The sequence below is a fragment of the Sebastes umbrosus genome, chromosome 10, assembly GCF_015220745.1.
Source record: "Sebastes umbrosus isolate fSebUmb1 chromosome 10, fSebUmb1.pri, whole genome shotgun sequence".
Lineage (NCBI taxonomy): Eukaryota > Metazoa > Chordata > Actinopteri > Perciformes > Sebastidae > Sebastes > Sebastes umbrosus.
This window is the reverse complement of record NC_051278.1, coordinates 4,411,636-4,433,352: the sequence shown is the minus strand read 5'-3', so window position 1 is coordinate 4,433,352 and position 21,717 is coordinate 4,411,636. Positions and strand designations below refer to the sequence as shown.

The following is a 21,717-nucleotide window of genomic DNA, read 5'->3' as shown; positions in this document are numbered from 1 at the left end:
TTTCCCCAAACGACCACACAGTCATTGAAGTATGGAAGTAAAAGTGAACAATACAACGTGAATTATGAAGCTTTATTTAACAAATCCTCCATTTTATACAGTGTTGTGATTTATATTTGATTTCCATCATCATTTATTATCTAGAATCATCCTAAAACTTTGATTTCTTTTTATTTCAACGTCACTTCATCAAAGTTTGTTCATTTGTTACACGATGACCAAAGATTTACAAGTATTTCTCCACAGATGCTGAATTTGATCCTGAAAGACTCTTGTTTGACATTCGAAGGTGTTTCTTCACACAAAGACATCAAAGTTCAGTTTTATACACAAAGTTTAAAAAAACATAAAGTTTCACGCCTTCTCTCAGACAACAGATCATTTCAGGTAATTACATCGACCTCGCTCAGCTCTTTTAGCCGTCCATCAGCAACACCACAAGTCCCAGAGAGCTCTCAACCCCCCCAGAGTCCAGCCCAGCTCAGGTACCCCTCACCTGCTCCAACTGCATTTACAACCACTGAGAGATCAGGTTGGTACGAACTAACATCAGCTGTGTGTGATCCTGTACAGACTGAACTATCTGGTCAGCAGTGAGAGAGTTTCTCTAACAGGAGGAGACTCTCCCTCCTACAGAGAACACAGAGACACTGAGGAACCAGACCAGAACCCAAACCTAAACCCAGGATAAAGAGGTTCAGTGAATGTGGTGTTGAAGGTGTGGAGGTGGATCAGTGTGTCAGAGGAGACTCTGTAGAATGACAGAGTGCCAGCAGGACAGTCCACATACACTGCTACTCTACCAGAGGAGGAGGAGGAGGAGGAGGAGGAGGAGGAGGAGGAGGAGGAGGAGGAGGGGGAGAAGGGTGTTATTTTGTCATTGTGCCAGACAGAGTAACGACCATCAGAGCAGTCCAGACTCCAGGACTGATCATTCCCTCCAAACCTACAGTCTTTACTGCCTCCTTTCCTGCTGATTCCTCTGTAACTCACTGATATATAAACTCTTCCTCTCCACTTGACCTCCCAGTAACAGCGACCAGTCAGACCAGTTCTACACAGCAGCTGAGGACACTGGTCAAATCTGTCTGGATGATCAGGATATGACTGAAACTCCTCCACATATGTCACCTTCCTGTTGTTGTCAGACAGTTTGAGGTTTCTGTTTACTGTGTTTGTGTCAAGTGTGAGTTCACAGGAATCTGATGGAGAGAACAAGACACAATACAGCTGCAGTTATTAATCTATCATCTTTGATGATGACATCAGAGATCTGAAAGAGTGATGTCACAGTTTGAAGCTGGTTGAATGTTTCATGAATCAAATTAAAAACACACTTACACTTCCTCAGACCTGGTGTCAACCATCGGACTCCAGCAGGCTCCAACCTGAAAGGAGGAGGGGGGTCAGAGCAGCACTTCCTCTTTCAGCATGGAAACATGGACATTACATCGCTCTCATACACACAGCTTTGTTATTCTACACAAATGGACTCTGTTACGGTCTCAGCGTGACCGTTCGTTATTGTTTATCTTGTTGTATGTTGCTGTGCTTCGCTCTCCCTGTGCTCTTTTCTTTTGGTGCGCTCTGCTGTCCCTCCGCTCTGAGATGACGTCACGTCTAGGGGATCCCCTTCAGGGCCACGCCTCCGGACCGCCCTCAGGTGGATGCCCTCAGTTTCCCGCCGTTTGTGGTCCTGCCTCCGATACGTCACCGCTCGTTATCCAATCACCAGCCGGCTATGCCGCGTGTCAAGATTTAAATGCGAGCTGTGACTAAGCTATGGCGGGTAGTGATTACCATTGATCTGTCCCCGTGCCTCTCGATTGTTAGTGAATTGTTAACTAGATTATTGTGTACAGGTCCAAATGGAGTCAGTGAACTTTAGAGTGTGTATGTTAACTAGTCTGAGGTACTGTTTGTGTTTATATTTCCTCGTGAGTAGAGCAGTGGTTTAGTTGTCTGTTTGTTAGGGATTATTCAGGGCTAGGGTGTGTGCCTTGTTTTCTCCTTTTCGGCCACCCGAAACCCTCGTTTTTGGTTATTATAATTCAAACCATTGTATGTTTTTTTTTGCTTTAATATTATTCACGGCAATAAAACAAGTGATTGCCTGATAACACCGGCTGTATGTTACTTCCTTTACCCCTACACCAACTCTGGGTTGTAACAGACTCACATTGACATTACATCGCTCTCATACACACAGCTTTGTTATTCTACACAAATGGACTCACATGTTCACATGGAGTACTTATTATTAATCAGCTGCTATTCTTTTAGTTCAGTGGAGCTTCTTCTGATTGGCCGATGACTACAGCTCACTATGTTATTATTATCAGTATAATATTGACAATCATCATACATTTCAGACTCAGTTTCCTCAACCAGTCAGTCAGTAAATCAAATGTTTAAACCTGCACCAACTGATATCTTTGTCTACTTGTGGTTCAATGAAAACAAGCTGTAAACACAACATCTGACATAATATCAGCTTATAAAGTAGTTCTGTCTAACATGATATCAACCAGCTGCTTCCACATCCAGCTGTTACAGAGCAACATGATGATTCATCAGGAGTCTTTGTGTTTGCGTCGCCTGATGAATGTAAAGCCCCTTTTCCACCGCAGGAATTTTCCCCCTGAACTAGAAACTTTTTAAGGAACTCATTGTGTTTCAACCACAGGGACCAGGGACCAGGGACAAGAGTCTGAGGGTCTTTTTACTCAAACTGATTGTCTGTGGCTGCAGCAGGCCTCTTCATACCTGAGAATGCCCAGTCTACAGTGTGGATCCTCCAGTCCAGCAGACAGCAGCTTCCTTCCTGAGGCTCCTGTATGATTGTAGCTCAGGTCCAGCTCTCTCAGATGGGAGGGTTTGGAGCTCAAAGATGAGGCCAGAGAAGCACAGCCTTCCTCTGTGATGAGACAACCTGACAAACTGCAAACACACAAAAGAACAGACGTCACATAATCTGAGGGTACTGTGAGGGCTGGAAGGTTACTGCAGTACTGTGATACTGTCGGCTACTGTGGGGTTACATTAACATTATTATTGATCTCACAACCAAACACCCACCAATGTCCATCAACAATCTGACAACATTACTGGCAGCTCTCTGATATTTCAAGTCACAAAAGAGTGAGGAAAAACATAAAACATGTTCATTGAAAGAGATTAAAACTAAATAAACTCAACTGGTTTGAATCATATAAGCAGAGACAATCTAGAGCAGGTTAGGCGTTTATGCATTAATGTAAATCAGGATTTAAGTGGCAATCAGTTGAACAAGTTGATGAATCCTAACCTGAGAGTTTCCAGATTACAGTGTGGACGCTTTAGTCCAGCAGACAGCACCTTCACTCCTGAATCCTGCAGGTTGTTGTTACTCAGGTCCAGCTCTCTCAAACTAGAGGACTGGGAGCTGAGAACTGAGGACAGAGCTTCACAGCTTCTCCCTGAGAGGCTACAGCCACTCAGTCTGAAGAGACAATAGTGAAAAAAACAAAACAAGCAATGACTTGAAAAGACAGCAGAGTATTTAAGTTATGATATACGAATCCAGGGCTGCACAGTGGTGCAGTCGTTAGCACTGTCGCCTTACAGCAAGAGGCTTCGGTGAAGCCGGAGTCTTTCTGTGTGGAGTTTGCATGTTCTCCACGTATTGGCGTGGGTTTTCTCCGGGTTCTCCGGCTTCCTCCCACAGTCCAAAGATATGCAGGTTAGGTTCATAGTTGACTCTAAATTGCCCGTAGGTGTGAATATGAGCATGAATGGTTGTCTGTGATAGTATGGCAATCTGTCCAGGGTGTACCCCGCCTTCGCCCAATGTCAGCTGGGTTCTGCTCCAGCCCCCCCCCCCCCCCCCCCCCCACCCCTCCCACATGACCCCGAATGGGTTATAGATAATGGATGGATGGATGTATATATATATATATATATATATATGAATCCTACTATCTGTGTACTTACAGAGCTTTGTTGGAGGCTTTGACCACTGGCAGCAGCCTCAGAAGAGCCTCCTCTGAAGCAGAGTATTTCTTCAGGTCAAACACGTCCAGATCTTTTTCTGATGACAGTAAGATGAAGACCAGAGCTGACCACTGAGCAGGAGACAGTTTATCTGTGGAGAGACTTCCTGACTTCAGGGACTGTTGGATCTCCTCCACTAGAGAAAGATCATTCAGTTCATTCAGACAGTGGAAGAGATTGATGCTTTTCTCTGCAGAGAGATCCTCGTTGATCTTGTTCTTGATGTACTGGACTGTTTCCTGATTGGTCTGTGAGCTACTTCCTGTCTGAGTCAACAGACCTCGTAGGAGAGCCTGATTGGTCTGCAGTGAAAGACCCAGGAGGAAGCGGAGGAACAAGTCCAGGTGTCCATTTGGACTCTGTAAGGCCTTGTCTACAGCACTCAGGTAGAGATGGGTTGGTTCAGGTTTCTTTCTGAAGACTTTAGACCACCAGGAGGTTGTTTGTTCTTCTGCCATCAGATTGACACCAGAGTTGTTGAATGTCAGATGGACATGAAGAGCAGCCAGAAACTCCTGAACGGTCAGATGGACGAAGGAGAACACCTTGTCCTGGTACAGTCCTCTCTCCTCTTTAAAGATCTGTGTGAACACTCCTGAGTACAGTGAGGCTGCTCTGATATCGATGCCACACTCTGTCAGGTCGGATTCATAGAAGATCAGGTTGCCTTTCTGCAGCTGACCAAAAGCCAGTTTTCCCAGAGACTCAATCATCTTCCTGCTGTCTGGACTCCAGTGTGGATCTGTCTCAGCTCCTCCATCATACTTGAGGTTCTTCACTTTGGACTGAACCACCAGGAAATGGATGTACATCTCAGTCAGGGTCTTAGGCAGCCCTCCTCTCTTTCTGGTCTTCAACACCTCCTCCAGAACTGTAGCAGTGATCCAGCAGAAGACCGGGATGTGGCACATGATGTGGAGGCTTCGGGAGGCCTTGATGTGGGAGATGATGCTGCTGGCCTGCTCCTCATTTCTGAATCTCTTTCTGAAGTACTCCTCCTTCTGTGGGTCGGTGAACCCTCTGACCTCTGTCACCATGTCAACACACTCAGGAGGGATCTGATTGGCTGCTGCAGGTCGTGTGGTTATCCAGAGGCGAGCAGAGGGAAGCAGTTTCCCCCTGATGAGGTTTGTCAGCAGCACATCCACTGAGGTGAACTCTGTAACTTCAGTCAGGATCTCATTGTTGTGGAAGTCCAGAGGAAGTCGACACTCATCCAGACCGTCAAAGATGAACACAACCTGGAACTCTTCAAACCTGCAGATTCCTGCTTCTTTGGTTTCAGTAAAGAAGTGATGAACAAGTTCCACCAAGCTGTACTTCTTCTCTTTCAGCACATTCAGCTCTCTGAAAGTGAATGGAAATATGAACTGTATGTCCTGGTTGGCTTTGTCTTCAGCCCAGTCCAGAGTGAACTTCTGTGTTAAGACTGTTTTCCCAATGCCAGCCACTCCCTTTGTCATCACTGTTCTGATTGGTTCATCTCTTCCAGGTGAGGCTTTAAAGATGTCTTCTTGTCTGATTGTTGTTTCTGGTCTGTGTAGTTTCCTGGATGCTGTTTCAATCTGTCTGACCTCATGTTCATCATTGACCTCTGCAGTCCCTCCCTCTGTGATGTAGAGCTCTGTGTAGATCTGTTTCAGAAGAGTTGGGTTTCCTGCTTTAGCGATCCCCTCAAACACACACTGGAACTTCTTCTTCAGGTTAGATTTGAGTTCACGCTGACAAACTGCAACAGGATATCCTGAATGAAAATACAACAAAGAAGATCAATAAGAAAATATCTGAACATTTCAGTTCCTCAAAGAATGAGTATATGAATATATTTTGGTCCATCTCTTGAGACATTAGTAAACGTCCCATTTATCCAGCATGTTAAATCTTTAGAGAAATCCTCTTACTGCTCTGCAGACAGTCGGCCAGCTCATCCTGCTTCATTATCCTCAGGAAGTGCAGTGTGATCTTCAGAAAAGCTTCTCTGCTGCTCCTCCTCTGCTCTTCATCCTCACCGTCCAACACCTCCTCATCCTCCCTCTGACTCTCTAAGCATTCTGGGTAATCTGAACTCAGAACCTTCTGGATCTTCTTCAGCTCGTTCTTCACAAAAGTGACGATGTTCTCCTCCAGCAGCTGAAACAGAATATTATGTGAATGACACAATCAAACTAAAATCAGATCCATGTTGGACAGACTGACAATCCACTAGTCTAAAAAGTGCAGCATGGAGATTGTGAACAGAATAGATGTAAAAGTAGTTGTTGTACATGTACAGACCATAAATATGGAGTCCATGTGTGTTTGATGCTGCTGGGCAGACTGACCACTGGGAACCTCTGAGCTCTCCTGGTCCACTCTGTGGAGGAATCATGAAGAATTAGCTCACATGATGTCTGTCAACACAGAGACACCACATTATGTTTGCACCATAGACTGCTTAGAATTCTTGATTTTCAAACAAAACTACACCAGTTAGTTAAAGATATTGTGTTCTGTCATGATTGATCATAATGAAAACCAGATGCAAATAACACTGTAAATGATAGAAGACCAATCGGTTTCATACGTTTTAAGTACTTACACTGGGTCATAAGAAGGGCGTCCATCTTTGAAGTCAATCAGACCATGCTTAGACCGATCACTCTTCATGGACAGACAGCTGGGTACAGGGGACTTTTCTCTCTGCTGCCGGGAACTGATAGAAACACTAAACTTTACTGAATATACAAGATTTCTATTTCTGCTTTCACTGGTTTTATTTGGCAGTGAAAGTCTTTTAATGGCAAAGAAGACACAGCTTCTTTATGGTGCCTTGTTGGTTGCTTATTCAACCAACTTGTCATTACAATGAGACGCAATAACTAAAGCTACTAATCTCATCTTGGAGCCGGGGTGCCAGTCAGAGTTAAGGTCTGACAGAGATAATGTTCTTTAGATGGATACCTGTCAACTCTATAAAGGACCCACGTCTTTCAGTACATGACCCTTGGAATAACAATCTCAAACAACCATCTTAAAGGCGCCAGCAGACAAGAAAAAGCACAAAGCATACAATAATTTGGAATTCATCACGGTGTATTATACATTCAGTGCTCAATATAAAACTCACAGTTCAAACTCCAATGAATGAGTCTTTATCTCAGTTCAAATCTCAACAAAAAAACTTTTCTTTTGGGATCCCAGCATTCATCCATTATCTGTAACCGATTATCGTATTCAGGGTCGCGGAGATGCTGGAGCCGATTCCAGCTGACATTGGGCAAAGGCGGGGTACACCCTGGACAAATCGCCAGACTATCACAGTGCTGACACATAGAGACAGACAACCATCACGCTCACATTCACACCTGCAAGCAATTTAGAGTCAACAATGAACCTGCGTGTCTTTGGACTGTGGGAGGAAACCGGAGAACCCGGAGAAAACCACGCTAACACGTGGAGAACATGCAAACTCCACACAGAACCTGCGACCCTCTTGCTGTGAGGTGACAGTGCGAACCTTCAGCTGACTGGTAGATGTGTGTGACACAGAGGTGTGCATGCTTAAAGGCGCTGATCACCAGAATCTGATGTGATACATGGAATTTGGGAATTTCAGTCAGTTAAGACTTGTTGACCTGCCAACCCACATGAAACTGTGGCCTGTATTTATTTTTGACCACAGCACACCTGGGAGTAAGGTGAGTTTCTTTCAGTGCTAAATCTTTGTCTTTGTCACTTGAGGGTGGGGCCTGCACTACGTTCCCTGATTGCAATTGCGATTAGCAACTCTTCATCAAACTGCGCTCTGCCACCAGACCTCTGTAGCTAGGCCTCAAACATCTGCTGCTAGTCCCCATACCTTTACAACTTGTTCCCAGAGCTAAGTAGTGCCAAAACCCCTGCAGCTAGACCCCAGACCTCTTCATCTGAATCTACTCCCCATACCTCCAAGGGTAGTCCCCAAAACTCTGCAGCTTCTCCTCAGGCCACTTCAGCTAGTCCCCAAGCCTCGGCACCTAGTCTCAGACATTTACAGCTAGTCCCGAGATTCTCTATCATGACTGAGGATCATGACAGTTAGCCCATCTGTTTCAATCAACAGTTCAAAGTACTTACACTGGGTCATAAGAAGGGCGTCCATCTTTGAAATCAATCAGGCCATGCTTAGACCGATCACTCTTCATGGACAGACAGCTGGGTACAGGGGACTTTTCTCTCTGCTGCTGTAGACTGATAGAAACACTGAAATTTATTAAAGATACAAGCTATCTATTTCTGTTTTCACAGGTTACTGGACAGTAAAAGCTATTTTATTGTCATTAAAGCTTATCTTTGAAACACGTCTTGTTATAATGTTTAATCAATAGGCAGTTTTCCCACACTACTTCTCTTCTCCATTCTCTAAACTGGCTCCCAGCCTCAGCTCACATCCAGCTCAAGACTCTTGTTGTGTGGTCTATGGTGAAGTGAAGAGAATTGCACTTTCATTCTTACAAACCATGGTTATACCCAGTTTGCCTGCCCTGTCACTCAGAGGACCCTGTGGTCTCTCATCTTGGTCAAGACTGTTTTCTGTTCTGGTACCACAGTGGTGGAATGAACTCCCTACTGAAGTACCACCACAATCTGAAAACCATCTTTCATACTACACCTTTACACCTGACTAGTACGTACCTAGGTTTAATTTCTTTAAAAAATAAAGAAATTCATCACTTGCACTGCAGCTCTCTAACACACTTTCAGTTGAGGGATGAATTTTGATTTTTAGATGACATCTAACTGATGGTCTTGTTCAGTTTGATTGGTTTTGTTGTAAGTCATTATGGACTGTAATGTTCTGTCCCTCATTGATTGCCTAAGCTCATAACTTACTGTCATGATTGTAGTTTGGTTACATATCAGGTAACAAAACCCCTTTATGTTTCAGCCGGAAAGTGGCTGATGACCTGGCATGTAGTTTTAGCTTTACTCTATGGTACTTTTCGCCCAGCAGGACAAAATTACAGCAGCCTCCACTTTTCTTTACAGAGTTCATAAATATCAGCAGTAGAAGACCAGTTAAACTGGGATGCTGCCAGGTACATTTTACATTTTATTTCTACTTACTTTGCAGCAGAGACTTTTCGTACTTTAAAATGAATGCCATGTTCATGTGACTGGTCAGTCTCGGGGGAAACACAGCTGGGTTCAGGTTCAGGTCCAGGTCCAGGCCCAGTAGAGTCTGGTCCCTGATGGATCCTAGCACACAAAGAGGAAGACCAGCAGTAAGGAAAAATCAGTTTTTAGTCTTCAGCCTCAGTAGCTGCTAGAGAAACTAGCTACTATCAACAAGAAAATTATCAACAGCAAAGTTTTACGAGAAATACATTTCCTGAAGAAAATGTGTGTGAGTGCTGGGAATCTGAAGATTATGGCTGAAGAAACTGTAATTATGCATCAGGAAACATTTTTATGCACAGCTAAAATTTGAACTGATGAAGTTTAATCAACAAGGTGCACACTGACACTACTAATGCCTGACACTGAGATATATGTCTTTAGGCCGAAACCAAAGATTAGATTAATGCTGATCAGTTTAATGTACAAATGTAGAAAAAAAAAATTATCCATGATAATTTCTTAGAGCCTAAAATGACGTCTTAAAACAGTTCAAAACCCAAAGATATTCAGTTTATAATGATACAACATAGAGAAAGAGCAAACTGGAGAGAGAGCAACGCATAACATTGGAAGAGATGTAATTAATGAATGTTTGGCATGTGTAGCGTGATGACCGAAAAGTAAAGAATATTGAAACATGAAAAGGATAATGAAGTTATTCCTTAATTCTTGAAACGTTTTTCAGAAACTGCATGTGACCCCTAGGTTACTACGTGTTGAGACACTTAATTTACAACTGGCCTGGATAAAAAGACAGAGGAGAAACACAAGATATAATACCCATTCTGATCATTTGAGCTTGTTTATTGTTACGGGTCATCTGGTTTCTTCCCAAAGACTCAGAGAAGCGGTGAAGGCCAACCAGTAAGACACTATGAACTGATGATGAGAATCAGAAAAAAAATAATTCTGCCATTTAAATGTACATTAATTAATATGCTATGTTTAACTAACCACCTGAAAAGTAACTGAAGTTTTGTTGTACATGTTGAAGCTTGCAAGCATATACTGGAGACACAAAACTAAGATACAGAGTAGGGCTTATGACCCCCTCCTATAGGTCTACGACTATCATTCCTGAGATGTACACACAGCCACCCAATTGTGAATAAGACTTAATGAAACTGACATTTAATACAAATGAACATGTACTTTAATTGATATGTGATGCTGAGCTAACATGTTTTAATAACAGGAAGTTTTTTGACATGTACATGCTTGTGACAAATGGGAAATTCAAATTATTAGATTGGCCTTCCCTTCGTCCATGACACAACCCTGCCATCCCCTTCTCCTCTCTTCTTGCATTCTTTTGAAATCCACATTTGTGACTAAGTTTGTTTACATCAATTTATAAATTTTGGTTAATTCTAATTTATATAATTCAAATACTCAGGCTAATAAATAAATAATCAAAGGCTGTCGAAGCCTTAAGTTATCCTTAGATATTAATCTCGTGGTAAAATCCTACATACACTCACTGACCACCAGGGGGAGCTCAGTAGCTGCTGTTGAAACACAAACCTCCAGCCTCTGGACCTGCACACTGAGCCCTCCACAGACTTCAGTCACACTGTGATGTGTTTAAGTGCTCACTATTATCAGGTTAAGACTGGGACACTGCTGGGAACAGACGGTTAACATGAGGACTTCAATCGTTCAATCTTAGACCTCTCTAACTAGTACCCAGATCTCTGCAACTCGTCACCAGAAGTCTGCAGCTAGTCTCTAGACCTCTGTAACTAGTCCACAGATCTCTATAACTTGTCCCCATATCTCTGCAACGAGTCCAAACACCACAGACTTCTCTGCATGCATTGGTTCCTGCTTTAAAGACTCATAATAACACATTGTCATTGAGTTTATCAAGTTATTAATTAACAGAGTAGAAATGGTTATTTGATCTATGCGAGCACTTTGACCATCAATAAACATGAAATATCAACCTTCATACAATAAATGAAGTGTCAAAGTCCAAACTGAAGTCTAGTGTCAGAATTCAATCTAACGTCTGTTTCTGCTTTATAGATTTATAGGTTTATTATGAGTCAATTGTCAAGTGAAAGAGCAGAGAAACAGACCTCTGCAACTAGTCCCTAAACCTTTCCAACTAGTCCCCAGATCTCTACAACTAGTCCTTGGACCTCTGCAGCTTATCCCCAGACATCTTTGCATACATTGGTTCTTACTGTAAAGACTCATCATAACACATTGTTATTGAGTTTATCAAGTTATTAATTAACAGATTAGAAATAATCAGTTGATCTATGAGAGCACTTTGACCAACAGAGGCCTCAATAAACATGAAATATGAGCCTTCATAAAATAAATGTGTCAAAGTCCAAACTGAAATCCAGTATCAGCGTTCAATCCAACGTCTGTATCTGTTTTATAGATTTATAGGTTTATTATGAGTCAATGTTCAAGTAACAGAGCAGATAACAGTAAACAGCAAGTTAATAAGAATAAATATGTTGAAGGGTAAAACAGTATCAAATATAATGTGAAGTGTTGAGTGCGATACCTTTTCATGTTGGTGATAACCTGCAGCCACCTGATGAAGACAGATAGACGGGTTCATCATTAGTCTTCAGTCTCATTTGATTTGTGTCTCATCAGGAAATCAAATCTGTTTCTACATGTAGACTTTAAAGACAGCGAGCTGTAGTTTCAAGTATTTGTTGTCAGATAAACATTGTGCTGTAGAGTTATTATCAAAGTCAGGAGGTCAACACATGAACCAACAGAGAGCAGCTTGTTTGTAATAAAACATGAGAGACTGGAATGAATCAAAGTTCCACTTACTCAGTTTCTTCTCATGAACTTCAACACTCTGCAGCTCTCTGCTGTCTGGACCAGGTCTGTGTAGAAGAAGAGTTTTCTGTTCTGTTCCTCTGTTTCTTCATCGGTCCTCTGTGTCTGCAGGCTGCTGTCACACTCAAACACTTTAATGAACCAGTCTGAACCTGCAGCACTCAGTTCAAAGATCAACTGCTGCATGTTTATATGACTTTATATGATTCATGTTAAAGTTTAACCCACAGCAGCTTCAATGTGAACAGAAGAGATTTTATTCATGAAGATTGTGTTAAATTTAGAGTAGAGTAGAAAGAGAGAGGAGATTAATTGGTTCAGGGGGTTGATACATGAGTTTTATTTATTTATATATTTATTTATATAGTACAGAGTGAAAAGCTGCAGATTATTGAGTCTTTTAGCTGTTTGACGTCAGACTAATGTGACACTATCTCTACTATATTAACACCACTTTTATATTTGTTCATTAAATGGTTCTTTATGATTGATTTCCTCACTACAGCTGCTCCTCAAGTTCACCTCTTTAACACAAGTGATTTTACATCAGATTCCTCTCAAATCATTTGGACTCTTTCAGGTTCTCATTAGGCAAGGCAAGGCAAGGCAGCTTTATTTGTATAGCACATTTCAACAACAGGGCAATTCAAAGTGCTTTACAGAAACATTCAAGAACTTTGCGACGAAGTGCAAAAGAACATTAACACATAATTAAAACAGTTATAAAAACATAAAAAACATTAAAACATTAAAGATTAGAAAATAAAAACAAGCTAAAAATAAAAGCTAGAATAGAGGTTAAAATAGAATAAAACACAAAGGAGTAAAAGCTCTAGTGCCGTATCAGATCATTATCTGGTTTAATAAAAGGCAGCAGCAAACAGGAAAGTTTTAAGTTTTGATTTAAAAGAACTCAGGGTTGGAGCGGTCCTGCAGTTTTCTGGGAGCTTGTTCCAGATATTTGGTGCATAAAAACTGAATGCTGCTTCTGCATGTTTAGTTGTGACTCTGGGGACACTAAGCAGACCTGATCCAGATGACCTGAGAGTTCTGGATGGTTCAGAACATAGCAGAAGATCAGAAATATATTTTGGCCCTAAACCATTTAGTGCTTTGTAAACCAGCAGCAGTATTTTGAAATCAATTCTCTGAGAGACAGGAAGCCGGTGTAGAGACCTCAGAACTGGACTGATATGATCCACTTTCTTGGTCTTAGTGAGGACTCTAGCAGCAGCAGGTTCTGAATCAGCTGCAGCTGTCTGATCGATTTTTTAGGAAGACCAGTAAAGACGCTGTTACAGTAGTCAAGTCGGCTGAAGATAAATGCATGGACTAGTTTTTCCAAATCCTGCTGAGACATCAGTCCTCTAATTCTTCTTATATTCTTCAGGTGATAGAAAGCTGTCTTTATAATTGTCTTAATATGGCTGTTAAAGCTCAGGTCAGAGTCCATGACTATACCAAGGTTTCTGGCTTGGTCCGAGCATTTTAACATCACAGATTGTAGGTGAGCACTAACCTTTAATCTTTCCTTTTTGGCTCCAAAAACTACGACCTCAGTTTTGTCTTTATTCAGCTGAAGAAAATGCTGGCACATCCAATTATTGACTTGTTCAATGCACTCACTCAGTGCTTGTATTGGACTGTAGTCTCCTGGTGATAAAGTTATGTAAATTTGTGTGTCGTCTGCATAGTTATGGTAATTTATTTAGTTGTTATCAAAAATCTGACCCAGTGGGAGCATGTAGATGTTAAACAAAAGAGGCCCCAAGAAGGAGCCTTGGGGAACTCCGCATGTGATTTTGTTCAGCTCAGATTTGCAATTACCTATAGACACAAAGAAGTCCCTGTCTTTTAGGTAGGATCTAAACCAGCTGAGTGCTATGCCAGAAATACCCACCCAGTTTTCCAGTCGGTCTAGTAATATATTATGGTCAACCATGTCGAATGCAGCACTGAGATCCAGTAAAACTAAAACTGAAATTCTGCCACTGTCTGTGTTCAATCGGATGTCATTGAAGACCTTAACAAGAGCAGTCTCAGTGCTGTGGTGAGGTCGAAAACCTGACTGGAAGACATCAAAAGAGTTGATTAGTGCCAGAAAGCTATTTAATTGTTGAAAAACTGTTTTTTCAATCATTTTAGACAAGAATGGAAGATTTGATATCGGTCTGTAATTATTTACTACTGAGTCCAGATTGTTCTTTTTGAGGAGTGGTTTGATGACAGCAGTTTTCAGGGCCTGTGGGAAGACTCCTGAAACAAGAGATGCATTAACAATCTGTAAAAGCTCAATCTGATACTTTTTTGAAAAGGCCTGTTGGCAGAATGTCAAGGCAGCATGAGGAGGATTTTAGATGTTGTATGATTTCCTCCAGGTATGTCTGATTTATTTGATAAAATTGTGTCATGTTATTTGGACCAGGTTTAAGTGGACGCAGGGGCAACAAACATCCTGTACCTGCTATGGAGGAAGTGACTGCTTGTTTGATTTTGTGAATTTTTTCTGTGAAAAAGGATGCAAATTCATTGCAGGCCCTGGTGGATAAAAGTTCAGAGGCTACTGACACAGGAGGGTTTGTTAGCCTGTCGACAGTAGCAAACAGGGTACGTGCATTGTTATTGTTTTTGGTGATGATGTCAGAGAAGAAGGATCGCCTTGCATTTCTCAGTTCTGAATTATAAATGCAAAGTCTCTCTTTATAGATGTCATAATGAACTTGTAGATTTGTTTTCCGCCACTGGCGTTCAGCTTTTCGACACTCTCTTTTTTCATTTCTTACCAACATGGCATTTCTCCATGGAGATTTTTTCTTACCAGAGACAGTCTTCACCGTGGTGGGTGCAATGGTATCAATAACATTTGTAATTTTAGAATTGAAATTATCTACAAGCTCATTGACAGAGGTCCAGGGGAGGGTGGGTGTGGAAGAGAAAGCCTGAACAAATTGATCAATGGTATTTTCAGTGATATACTTTTTGTGATTACCTCTGTGATCATTTCTGTGCACAGGAAGAGTACTCTCAAAGAATACACAGGAATGATCAGACAGAGTAACATCCATCACTACAACATTGGAAATGTTCAGGCCCTTTGATATGATTAAGTCCAAAGTGTGTCCCCTATTGTGTGTGGGCTCTGTCACATGCTGACTCATTCCATAGTTATCAAGAACCGGACACAGTTCTTTGGCCCCTCTGTCCTGTTGGTTGTCAACATGGATGTTAAAACCACCAACAATGACTACACAGTCAAAGTCAACAAAAATTATAGACAGCAGTTCAGTAAAATCATCAAAAAAGTTTGCACAGTATTTAGGTGGCCTGTAGATATTCAGAAACAAAGCTCGAGAAGAGGAGTTCAGCTGAAGAGCGACATATTCAAAAGAAGCAAAATGTCCATAAGATATCTGTTTGCATTGGAGAGAATCATTAAACAATATGGCAACTCCACCTCCTTTCTTATGCATTCTAGTTTCGCTCATAAAACTAAAGTTGGGAGGAGTTGAGTTCATTAGTTTCTCACTTTATACCTGATCTGTGCTGTTTGAAAATCCACCAACTCTGAATTTTACAGCCTTTCATTTGATAAACAGCTGAGTTGGTTCTTGATCAGTAGTTTGGTTCTAACTTCTTTTGTCTCTATTCTGAAAAATCTGATTTGTTTCTATGAGTTTCCCAAAACGACCTCACAGTCAGTGATGTATGGAAGTAAAAGTGAACAATACAACCATGAATTATGAAGCTTTACTTAACAAATTCTCCATTTTATACAGTGTTGTGATACATTTTTTACATTATTGTTTTGTCATGGTTTATATGTGGTTTCCAGCATCATTTATTATCTAGAATCGTCCTAAAACATAGAGACAGACACCATTCAGGTTCACATTCACACCTATGTGCAATTTAGAATCAACAATTAACCTAACCTGCATGTCTTTGGACTGTGGGAGGAAGCCAGAGAGCCCGGAGGAAACCCACGCTAACGCGGGAGAACAGGCAAATGCCACACAGAAGGGCCCCAAGCCAGATTCGAACCTGCGACCCTCTAGCTGTGAGGCGACAGTGCAAACTGCACCACCGTGCAGCTCAGACAACAGATCATTTCAAGTAATTACATCGACCTCGCTCAGCTCGTTCAGCCGTCCATCAGCAACACCACAAGTCCCAAAGAGTTCTCAAGCCCCCAGAGTCCAGCCCAGCTCAGGTACCCCTCACCTGCTCCAACTGCATTTACAACAGTTTCTGTTACAGGAGGAGACTCTCCCTCCTACAGAGAACACAGAGTCACTGAGGAAACAGACCTTGACCTGAACCACAACCCACACCCAGGATAAAGAGGTTCAGTGAATGTGGTGTTGAAGGTGTGGAGGTGGATCAGTGTGTCAGAGGAGACTCTGTAGAAGGACAGAGTGCCAGCAGGACAGTCCACACTGCTACTCTACCAGAGGAGGAGTAGGAGGAAGATGGATGTCATTCTGTTATTGTGCCAGACATAGTCACCATCATCAGAGCACCACAGACTCCAAGACTGATCATTTCCTCCAAACAGACTGTCTTCGCTCTTTCCTCTCCTCCTCATTCCTCTGTAACTCACTGATATAGAAACACTTCCTCTCCACTCGACCTCCCAGTAACAGCGACCAGTCAGACCAGTTCTACACAGCAGCTGAGGCCACCAGTCAAATCTGTCTGGATGATCAGGATATGACAGAACCTCCTCCTTCACACGTGTCAACTTCCTGTTGTTGTCAGACATTTTGATCTTTCTGTTTACTGTGTTTGTGTCGAGTGTGAGTTCACAGGAATCTGATGGAGATTATTATTATTTAAGTTACAGGCATGAATTGAAATAAGTCAACGTTGACTTGGTTTCAGATGGGACACAAACAGCGGTCTCCTGAGTGAAAGTCCTGTGTTTGTTTGACCCATCCCGACCTCCACAGACTAAGATGAAACTTATTTGTCAAAAACAAATGTCATCTAATTTGTACTGATATCTGACTATAATTGACCTTTCTCTCTCATAAGGACTGAACAACACCCCCCCTCACACACACACACTACAATACGTTCAACATTCAAACTAACCACAGCTTCTCTCTGCCTGCTCACAGGCGGCCAACTTGTTTCCCAGCTGACATTTGTGTTTGAAAGCAGCTTTAAACAATCACACGTTCACCATCAATTCATCCGTTTCTCCAACCACAACAATCAAAGACGTCGTCTCAACCAATCACAACTCCATTTACTGAACTTATAGCCATGAACTTCATCAGTGTGCAGCTCTCTTCTGTCTTCAGCAGGTCTGTGTAGAAAAGGAGCTTCGTACTTCACTTCAACTTCAACTTCCATCAGACGAAGTGAAGTGACGCCTCTTCTTATCCTTCATAAGAGGGTGAGTGTGTCCTGTCTTCACTGTGAAAGTATGCAGTCGGACTGGTTGGACAGAGTCTGAGCTGCGTTCTCAAGATGAAATGTTACTGGAAACAGAAAACTCATCACAGCTCAAAACAACAGTCTTTCAGGATCAAATTCAGCATCTGTGGAAAGATCATCACAACTTGTAAAGACTTGCTTTGACAACAGACTGGATTCTGTTGTTTAGACCAGATACTCTAAAGGATCCATGCACGGCCCACTTTGTCACCTTGTTTTCTTGTATATATGTAGACTAGTGTGGAACAGATGATCAATCAGAAACCTTTGTAGCCACTTTTGTGAGGAGTTTTGCTTCTTGGCCACAACTTGAATAAAAACATTCATTAAGATTGACCTGAGAGTGTTTTTATTCATCACTCCACCTTGTTGATCTGGTTTCAGGCTACCTGTTGGGGTGGGGCAATTTAACTACTTATCATTGGTGCAGATAGTTTGGTGACATCCCATAATTCCCAGCACAGCTCCACCCACCTTCCACCTGACTGGAGGTCTAATCAGCCAGAGAGATTAATATAAATTTAGTGCAGTAAAAGTACATCATGTACCTCTGATATGTAGTACAAGTAGCACAACATGGAAATACTTCTGTAAAGTAAAAGGGTGTCATAATTGGTGGAAATGTTTGACACATTGGACCAGAGACAGAAATGTGTCTCATGTGAATGATTTACTGATAGTTTGTGTTTGATATCACAAGTTAAAACCACTGCTGAATGTCCTGATGGTTGTTTTGGAGAAGAATGACTGAATAATGGAGCTGAGATCTCCTTTAAAGGACGAGTGCTACTCGTCATGGAGGAGGATTTGGCGCCCTCTGGTGCTGCAAACATAAAGTGCATCCTGTCAGTTGAAGTGACTCAGATTACAGGCTGTTTTCAATGTTTGGAAATCATCCAAATATCAACAGTTAAAGATGATTTTGTCCTGATGTGTGGACTTTTTAAATGTAACATCATGTCAGCTCTGCTCAGTAGTTCAGAAAGTCAGAAATAGATTGTGTCTCTTCTTCTCTGGTGTTTACAGGACTGAAATGTGTTGCATTCTGCTGCTACACACTGGAACACAGACAGGATCTGAAAGGATTCACAGGAAATGCTACTATGCTGTTGTGTGGATGTGTGTATTAATATGAACAGTGTTTTATGGAGAGTGCTGCAGTTACTCACTCTGACCACTGGAGGAAAACTTTCGAGGGAGAATGAAGTGAAATTAATAATTTTACACCAGAAAAAAACCATTTGAGTAGAAAACAAAAAAAAAATTTAGTAGAGAATGAAAAGCTGCAGATTATTTTCTTTTAGTCTTTTAGCTGTTTGACGTCACACTAATATGCCATTATCTCTACTATACAAACACCAATTTTATATTTGTTCATTAAATGATTATTTATGATTGATTTCCTCACTACAGCTGCTCCACAAGTTCACCTCTTTAACACAAGTGATTTTACATCAGTCCTTAAACCTGCAGATTCCTCTCAAATCATTTGGACTCTTTCAGGTCCTCATTAGTTTCTCACTTTATACCTGATCTGTGCTGTTTGAAAATCCACCAACTCTCTGAACTTTACAGCCTTTCATTTAATAAACAACTGAGTTGGTTCTTGATCAGTAGTTTAGATCAAACTTCTTTTGTCTCTCTTCTGAAATATAAAAATCTGATTTGTTTTCTATGAGTTTCCTCAAACGACCACACAGTCAGTGATGTATGGAAGTAAAGTGAACAATACAACATGAATTATGAAGCTTTATTTAACAAATCCGCCATTTTATACAGTGTTTTGATTTTTGCTTTGACATGATTTATATGTGGTTTCCAGCATCATTTATTATCTAGAATCATCCTAAAACTTTGATTTCTTTTTATTTCAACGTCACTTATCAAAGTTTTTTCATTTGTCACACGATGACCAAAGATGATGAATTTAGTTTGTTCTAGTCAAACCAACTCTTTACAAGTTGGAAGTATTTTTCCACAGATGCTGAATTTGATCCTGAAATACTCTTGTTTGACATTCGAAGGTGTTTCTTCACACAAAGACAACAAAGTTCAGTTTTATACACAAATTTCAGGTAATTACATCGACCTCGCTCAGCTCTTTTAGCCGTCCATCAGCAACACCACAAGTCCCAGAGAGCTCTCAACCCCCCAGAGTCCAGCCCAGCTCAGGTACCCCTCACCTGCTCCAACTGCATTTACAACCACTGAGAGATCAGGTTGGTACGAACTAACATCAGCTGTGTGTGATCCTGTACAGACTGAACTATCTGGTCAGCAGTGAGAGAGTTTCTCTAACAGGAGGAGACTTTCCCTCCTACAGAGAACACAGAGACACTGAGGAACCAGAACTGGACCAGGGCCTTAACCCAAACCCAGGATAAAGAGGTTCAGTGAATGTGGTGTTGAAGGTGTGGAGATGGATCAGTGTGTCAGAGGAGACTCTGTAGAAGGACAGAGTGCCAGCAGGACAGTCCACATACACTGCTACTCTACCAGAGGAGGAGGAGGAGGAGGAGGAGGAGGAGGAGAAGGGTGTTATTTTGTCATTGTGCCAGACACAGTAACCATCATCAGAGCAGTCCAGACTCCAGGACTGATCATTCCTTCCAAACACACAGTCTTTACTGTCTCCTCTCCTGCTGATTCCTCTGTAACTCACTGATATATAAATGTCTCCTCCCCACTCGACCTCCCAGTAACAGCGACCAGTCAGACCAGTTCTACACAGCAGCTGAGACCACCAGTCAAATCTGTCTAGATGATCAGGATATGACTGAAACTCCTCCACATATGTCACCTCCCTGTTGTTGTCAGACAGTTTGAGCTTTCTGTTTACTGTGTTTTTGTCAAGTGTGAGTTCACAGGAATCTGATGGAGAGAACAAGACACAATACAGCTGCAGTTATTAATCTATCATCTTTGATGATGAAATCAGAGATCGGAATTAATGATGTCAGAGTTTAAAGCTGGTTGAATGTTTCATGAATCAAATTAAAAACACACTTACACTTCCTCAGACCTGGTGTCAACCATAGGAATCCAGCAGGCTCCACCCTGAAAGGAGGAGGGGGGTCAGAGCAGCACTTCCTCTTTCAGCATGGAAACATGGACATCACATCGCTCTCATACACATAGCTTTGTTATTCTACACAAATGGACTCACATGTCCACATGGAGCACTTGTTATTAATCAGCTGCTAGTCTTTTAGTTCAGTGGAGCTTCTTCTGATTGGCCGATGACTACAGCTCATATGTTCACTTATTAATGAATTATTATTATCAGTATTATATTGACAATCATCATACATTTCAGACTCAGTTTCCTCGACCAGTCAGTCAATAAATCAAATCTTTAAACCTGCATCAACTGATTTCTTTGTCCACTTGTGGTTCAGTGAAAACAAGCTGTACAACATCTGACATATTATCAGCTTATAAAGCAGTTGAGTCTAACATGATATCAACCAGCTGCTTCCACATCCAGCAGTTACAGAGAAACATGATGATTTATCAGGAGTTGTAGTGTACAGGTAGTGTACAGTGTACCTGAGCATGTAGTAACCTTTGTTTTGGTCCCATTGTTTAACAATGACTGTTGTCTGTCAGAAGTAAAGGAGCAAGTAGCCATAAATCACTACAGCGCCACCAAACCTCTTATGGAGGAGGTCGGGTTGGATGGTTGGATCTAGAAAGTGTTTGACTTTGACACTGCTGTTCACATCTCGTCTTTTCCTCGGGGTGAAAATATTACAGTTCATGTCAGCCACAGAGCACTTCCTGTGTCCCCCTATAATGTGGGTCCAGTCCTAAATAAACCTCTTTGGGCTCTGAAACACCATGTCCACATTAAACAGATTCACTGTTAAATGAAAATGGTCTTTGTTTGTTTCTTTGGATCCTCACAATAATGTCTAGACTAAAGGGCAACACACACTGGTAGCAGATGATGAGCATCAAAACATCCAACTATTGTTTGACGCATGTCAACCCACCATGACACCTGACAACGTATTAGGATACACAACTATACACACAACCTATTTTCTGATGTTGAAACAAGACAACGCTCCAGAAAAAAAGCATCAACTTCCCTCCTTTTCTTTGCACATCCAGGCTACTGTTCCCTGACTACATCTGTCTGTATTGATGGTTTGATATGGGACACAAACAGTGTTTGTCAGCTCTGGTTGTTTGAGGTCAGCTTGGTGTGTTGGGGTCATATGAGCCAGACAGTGTGACAGAGAAAAAGTTTCCAGCTCTACCTCCTCTATCAGACTGATTGTCTGT

The 21,717-nt window shown here is 41.7% G+C and overlaps 3 protein-coding genes across 7 annotated transcripts in view; all 3 read right to left on the bottom strand.

Annotated features, from left to right (window-relative positions):
- LOC119495723 (NACHT, LRR and PYD domains-containing protein 3-like) overlaps positions 1 to 17,726 on the bottom strand; it is an 88,646-nt gene extending 70,920 nt beyond the window's left edge. Inside the window, exon 1 of the mRNA XM_037782481.1 lies at positions 17,241 to 17,726. The gene's annotated coding sequence lies outside the window, so the exon portion shown is untranslated. The remainder of the gene's footprint in view (positions 1 to 17,240) is intronic.
- LOC119495528 (NLR family CARD domain-containing protein 3-like) overlaps positions 1 to 21,717 on the bottom strand; it is a 69,369-nt gene that overhangs the window by 40,461 nt on the left and 7,191 nt on the right. The window contains exons 7-8 of one of the 5 annotated variants that reach the window (XM_037782129.1): positions 1,342 to 1,388; positions 1,006 to 1,202 (exon numbers count right to left, since the gene is read on the bottom strand). The exons of 2 other annotated variants lie outside the window; for them this stretch is intronic. In XM_037782129.1, coding sequence (XP_037638057.1) covers positions 1,006 to 1,202; positions 1,342 to 1,388 — 244 coding nt within the window. Of the gene's footprint in view, positions 1 to 238; positions 1,203 to 1,341; positions 1,389 to 21,717 lie in introns of those variants that run through there. 2 more of the 5 variants (XM_037782126.1, XM_037782125.1) reach the window with 2 other exon arrangements.
- On the bottom strand, positions 352 to 20,984 carry LOC119495251 (stonustoxin subunit beta-like). The gene is made up of 4 exons (XM_037781540.1): positions 20,977 to 20,984; positions 20,438 to 20,484; positions 19,517 to 20,298; positions 352 to 401 (listed from the first exon to the last, which is right to left on the bottom strand). The coding sequence occupies exons 1-3, from the start codon at positions 20,982 to 20,984 to the stop codon at positions 19,745 to 19,747; spliced, it is 609 nt and encodes a 202-aa protein (XP_037637468.1). The 3' UTR covers positions 352 to 401; positions 19,517 to 19,744.

What these genes read in the sequence shown, in the direction of transcription:
- LOC119495251 (XM_037781540.1), bottom strand. An exon ending in GACACCAGGTCTGAGGAAGT is followed by an intron (nt 20,299 to 20,437) that starts GTAAGTGTGTTT and finishes TCTCTCCATCAG; the next exon opens with ATTCCTGTGAACTCACACTT.